This window comes from Anser anser (assembly GCF_964211835.1).
Source record: "Anser anser genome assembly, chromosome: 1".
Classification (NCBI taxonomy): domain Eukaryota; kingdom Metazoa; phylum Chordata; class Aves; order Anseriformes; family Anatidae; genus Anser; species Anser anser.
The window spans coordinates 71660201-71666538 of NC_139720.1; the positions used below are offsets into that span (position 1 = coordinate 71660201).

The 6338-nt window shown below is 41.7% G+C and overlaps 1 protein-coding gene across 1 annotated transcript in view; it reads left to right on the forward strand.

Annotated features, from left to right (window-relative positions):
* Positions 1 to 4577, forward strand: part of LOC310892362 (potassium voltage-gated channel subfamily KQT member 1-like) — a 522172-nt gene extending 517595 nt beyond the window's left edge. Inside the window, exon 17 of the mRNA XM_083820035.1 lies at positions 3422 to 4577. Within this exon, the coding sequence (XP_083676161.1) occupies positions 3422 to 3577 (156 nt within the window). The 3' untranslated portion in view covers positions 3578 to 4577. The remainder of the gene's footprint in view (positions 1 to 3421) is intronic.
* Positions 4578 to 6338: the final 1761 nt, after the last annotated feature.

Below are 6338 nucleotides of genomic sequence, written 5' to 3' on the forward strand. Positions count from 1 at the left end.
TATAAAAGCATTTTAACAATTTTATAGGTTGTCTCTGGAGCTCTTTTGTGATGTGGGAGAACAGAAGTTTTGTTGCCATTTGCCCATGGACAGCTGCCAAACTCACCTGTCTCCAAGGAGCCTGCGAGGGGCATATCACATCTCTCTGGAAACTCTTCGGCTGGGCCGGATGGCTTCTCACTTTACTCAGCCGAGAAACATGTTGCACAATTTAACCCCTTACCCGTGCACTTGTCTGGCTCTGTTATTCAAAACCAGCAGCTCATCCTGTTTGCAGCAAGATTTAAGGAAAGCAGTAGCTGCTAGATGGTTTGAGAGAAATCTAAAACCAGGCCTTTTTTCTGAAAAACCCTTATCCACGTGAAAAGTCTTTAAATCCTACAAGTTATCCTACTGACTTTAGTCAAGCCTTTAAGTGTCCCAAACTCTCTTGTCAGTCTTTAATCTGGATTAACTAGCCCCTAGATTTGAACTCTTTTTATACAGGCTCCAATTTGACAAGGTACTTAAGAATTTGTCTTTCTAACTAAAGTTTTACCAGCTCAGTTGCATTTTAAAAGTTAGGCATATGTTAAAGTATCTGAAGCAAGAAAGTGGTGTCATGATATTGTGAGTAAAATGCAAAGCTAAGGTTTAGAAGAGACCTGCCACTGACCACATTTTACAGGTCACTAAATTAGCACTGTCCTGCTTCTAATCTCAAAGATGTCCATTAAAACTCTCCTGTGTATCTGGCTGGAGAATTGTGCACCCTGATTTGTTAATGCTGAGGAAGCATTTGCAGTTCTTCGCATGGAAGGTGTGACAGAAGTATAGTGTAATCAACTCCCTTATGTATCAATTTCTCTTTTTTTTCCCCCACAAATGAATATTTACATTCTCCACCCTCCTCCTCTTCTGGAAAGAAAAGCGCATGGAATTATTCCTATTGCATTCTTTTACTGAGTTAGCAAAATGCAAAGAAATATAGCAAGTTTAAATGACATGGAACAAGCAGGCATAATTTATCTAAGATCAAGTGTGCAGATCAAAATCAACAAAACCTTACAAAAGAAAACCCCAAAAGATCTTTCATCTGCCTGATCCCATTTCCCTGCCTACACCTTCTTTAGCCTACTGTAATATATTCGTTCTGCTTTAGTTTCTGCTCTGCACAACATTTCTGCTTAAGAAAGATTCTGTTGAGTCATTACCAACTTCAGCCAAACAGGCTTTTCAAGAATGGAGAAGAAAATAAAGGCTGTGGTTTTTAAATTAATTCCATGCTGCTTAACCCTTCAGCTGCTAGTGATTTCCAGACTTCCAACCAAGTTCATGCTTAGCAGAGGATGCTTCTGCTTTGCCTGAGAAGAGGATGCTTCTGTTAGTGACCGCATGAGAGAGGGAGGGACCTGCCACAATTGCCCACTCTCTCCCAGAATCTCATGAGACAGGGGAAAAATCAGAGTTGCCACTGGTGGCACAGGAGGCAGAAGCAAGTTTTCTGGGTCCCTTTGCCTGACCAAAGATCATCAATACACAAATGAGTTGCTGTTCAGCTAAGACTCACCTGAAGCCAAGCACCAAGTGCCCCTCGCCTGGGGAGTGCTGCAGTGAGCATCCCCAGCCCTCCCACACCCACAAGTGCTGCCCTGCCCATCCTGGCCACTGCTCAGGAGGTGCCAGCTGTGCCCCTGAAAGCACCCAGTAGAAGTCATGGTGAAAGATGATGCTAGCCAACCCACGCCATAAATCCCCCCTCTTCACTGCTTGAAAATACTGCCTTGGATAGAATAACCACACCAAAGCAGGGACAGGGAGAGGGGCATTTCTGCTAGAACACAGTAGCTGTGAAAGCAAAATTGAAATCCAAATTGAGAGATGAGTACATCTCCCCTCATGAGGCAGGAGTGAGACTCCAATCATCCTTCACCAAGAGAGCAGCAGATTGTATATAGGAGAGAAGAGTGGTTGCAAAAATTATATAGCTTAAATAAGCTCCCGGTACCTTGAGTTTTGAGGGGCCCCCAGGGGAACAGACACTTGGAGTGAGAAAAGGCAAAGGAAGGGAAAGCAGATAACATGATTTTCTTTGCACCGGTTTTTAAAGCAATCTCTGCCTGCTAAACTTTCAGTCCATGCTACCAATGGTTATTTCCAAAGTTATCTTTGCACAGAAAAAGGCTGGAATCCTTCTCACTCTCATTCTTTCTCCCTTTTTAATGAAAGCTCAGTTTAGATCTGATATCACTTTAAAAGGTTTGCTATCAAAGTTTATTAGACCCACTGGGACAGATCACAGTTTTCAGAGGCTCAGACTTTCACAGGAGATAACTGTAAAGTAAATCATCCAATGTTCTTAAAAATGCTCATTTTTCTTGGTCTCATCTATTACACAAAGCTGCACTGTATTCAAGCATCATTATAAGCAATCCCAATGGCTTACAAGCTGCTGGCCACAGTTTTGCCTTTAGAGCAAACTACAGCAGTCAACAGTCTACAGCCTGTCCTGCTGGCTGACATGAAGTTGAGCAGGATGCCATCTGCAGTTAATGTAAGCCCTATCATAGCAACACAATAATGCCCCTTTGGGCTCCTAGATAGAGGCCATGATTCCAAGAAGCGGTAGGAAGAAATTGAAAGTTGCTTTTCCCTGCTTAAAATAAATAATAATAATTAGAAAACACTCCTCTGTCTAGGGACTGCATGAGAAGTTTCAGATGGAGAGCAATGAAATGAGAAGAGAGATTAGCATGTCAAGCTTCCTATACAATGGTTGTTTGTTTTTTTAAATGAAGTCATTGGTATTATTATGCGTTTTTTGGTAGGCTATCCTAACAATGCATGGGAATAAACATCATATCTAGTAGGATCTCTGACTGCAACATGTATCACAGAGGCATCTATTTACAGTGTGAAGGGAGGGGAGCAGTTTAGTTTCCCAAGACAGGAATGGGAAGCTTAACATACTAAAACAAAACTAGGGCTGGTGATGACTTTTTTTTTTTTTTGGGGGGGGGGGGGAGGTGGGGGAGGGAAGGGAGGTGGGAGACAGGATAAACCTAAGAAGGAAAGATAGTTTCAGGGCAGATATTTGCAGGATGCATCATCATCAAGAGAAGTTGTCAATGCTGGGAAAATGCTGGGAGACAAAATGGCTGACAGAAGGGGTCAAGTGCTGGGGCTACCAAACGTCCTGGCCTTCTGCTGCCATGTCACATTGTTTTACACCCTTCCGTGTTACTTCATAGCATCCCTGAACTTTCTATTAGCTAGAGAGGCAAACTGCACAAAACTGGAATAGTTCTTGGTTCTTGGGGACTGCAGATGCCAGCACTCCCTGCCAAGCTTTCACCTCCCTGAGCTTTTCACCAATGACTGCCTCTCACCAGCAGCATATGCAGCCATTTGACAGCTCATCTGCTTTCTGGTTTCTTAACAGGTCATGCAGATGGACCAGAAGCTAGATGACATCCTGACCATGCTCCATGCTCACTTTGGGGATCAGCCTCAGGCACAGATGTCAGGGCCAGCCACCCCACCTGTCAGACAGCTACAGATAACCTCGGATTCCCCACCAATGAACCGGAAAATTTAAAAGCCAGAGCACAGCCACATGCCACCCTCTCATGCTTTTACATCTGGTCTTGGTGTCTCAGGATTCAGCTGTGTTGTTGGTGAAATGAAATATTCTGCTGTAGTAGATTAAATAAAAACAGAAATAGAAGCGGCAGCAAAAAGCCAGTCACGCCCCTAGGAGAGCACATAAGTTTTGCACCTGTTTTATTAGCCGTCGTTAGCTAACCTATGTCAGCCTGTGCCAGTCCCTTGCAGCCAGCCCCATTTAGGCTGACTGCACACGCACAGAATGCTTGGGTAAGGTAAGCACCTAAGCAAGGGTTAGGATGACCCATTCATGGGCGTGAGGGGAAAAAGGGCTGTTTTTTTGGCATTTAATCACTAAGTTTAATGCTCGCAGCATGCCTAAAAGGGAAAAAAGAGCCAGCATTTGAACATGAAACAAATGGAAATCAGTGAACAGGAAAATTAAACAGCATGTTTTGACTTCTACCAAGCAGTGAGGATCATAAGAAGGGCAGATTTATATGCTAGTGTGAATGACAAAGTAAAGACAACAGGCTACTGATTAAAAATATGGAAGTGTACACAGGCTGGTTGACATATGAAAGACTGAAGCAAAGACTTCAGCTAATTAAAGCAAAGGGTTGCAAATAAGATGAAATGCATGTTGGAACAGACAGGCAAGAGAGATAGTATCTGCGTAGGCTTACTGCACAAGAACACTCTAATAGCTATCAGCTACGCTGATGACTGTTATGCAAAATGTTCTCAAGCTTTTACCTTCATTCAGCAGCGGTTGTTGACTCCAGTTGCCTTAATTTTAACATAAGAAACCTGTATGGTAATTGGCTGTGAAGTATCTGTAAAGCTCAGTTCAAGTCACTGAGTAACACAGTGCTGCAGGAGGGCTGCAGCTGTGATTGAGAATGGCAAGGTTTCTTAAAGAAAACAAAAATGCACGTACTGTTGATGAAAGCTAATCGCTGTTTAAATAAAGTGCTGTATATAATTTTAAATGCTAGATTTTTTTCCTTGTAATTTGGTTGTAAATTGAGTGCATATGCTGGCTGATATACTGTCATTGTGAAATGGGTCCTACCTGGCACACCAGAAAAGGGATGGTAGAACACTGTTGCTAAATATGTAAATAACAAATTGAACTAAAAAGGGTGTAGTGCTTTTTATTCAACTCTTTTAAATATATTTACATAACCAACTGTTTAAATGAACAGAAGTCTGCAGAGCAAAGACCTGATTCCTGGGAAATCCTAAATATATTCTATTCTCACTGATATTTATGGAAGCAAAGACTGCCTTGCATTTAACAGCAACCTGAAAGACTGGTCCCTTAATACTCCTTAATAAAATAAATTTAATTTGGACCAATGAGTGGTCCATTTCAATGTAATCAAATTAGTTTCTATTACCTGTCCCTTTAAAACTCTTTCCCAGATTTGTGTGTCTGGGAATTCAAGCTTGGAAAGAGCACTGTGAGACTGATTCCAATCTTTAGATAGCAGGCGCGTCTTAGACAGAATATTAATGATGTGTGAGAGGCAATAATAAAAAAAAAAAAAATGTTTTTTTAATTAAGTCAGCTGACAAGCTGCCGTTCCATCTTGTCTGATTACTACAGAGTTACTGAACATGACCAAATACAGCATGTAACATGAGAAAATGGTAAATAATCATTGTCAGAGCACTGATTCCTGGCTTTTGGACAGGGCCATGAGCTTCAGCAGTGGTCCTGACTCTGGCCACTCAGAACTAAATGGGCAACTGAACACTGAAGGCAGGTACCATTTCATCAGTCACAGGTGAATAATAACCTTTGGGATCCCATTGCCACAGAGGTTCAGAAGATGAGCAGCGTGGCTTTCAGTAGAAGAGCTCTGTGGCCAACACAGTATGAAATGTTCTTCTGGTACATTGCAGATATTTGTGTCCCAGCTATGCGTAGTCACCGTTTTGTGGATCAAGGAATGTAACAGTATCATACTTTCCAATGAGTCTCAATGGAATTGTTAAGGGACTATGCATACAATAATACCTACTACTGCGATGTCCTGGAGAATACTCTAAAAAGCCGTTCTTCAGAAAATTCAGTTAAACAAAGTAGGAGTGGTCTCAGCTAGAGAGAATGTCATATGGCATGAGTGGGTGGGAGGGAAGGATAAAGAGGCCAACAGCGGTCACTTCAGGAAAAAAAAATGTGCAAGAGTATCTGCACATATCTTTTTTAAAAAAATAAATAGATAAATAATAATAATTAAAAAAAAAAAAAGAAAAAAAAATAGAACCAAAGTTTCCATGGGATGTTTTCAGTGAAGCCAGAGCCTGAGCCATTAAGGGTTTGAAATTCTAGCCAGCCATCTGCTTTATGACTGGCCACTGCAAACACTGCAGTGTGGCATAACATGTTCAGACAGCACCTTCAACATGTGAAGGCAACCATCACTATTGCAATGATGGAGAGATAAGGGTGTGGCTTGAACAAATTGCAGTGAGGAAGGAAGAAGCGGGTTGGAGACATCCATTTTCACACCATATGATGAGACTAATGGTAAAAAAAAGTAAAAGCATCATAACTTAGCTTTATTTCAGCAAATCTCCACTCCCACATATAGAAGACATGAGTTGCCATCTAGCAAAAAACCTTTTTGATTGCCCAAGGGCAAAAGTGTCCAAGAATAGCATTGATGTGACCATCTGGTGATACTACATGGCTCTTCTGAGCAGAGATGCTTATGCACATTGAAGAGAAGGCATATTAGTAC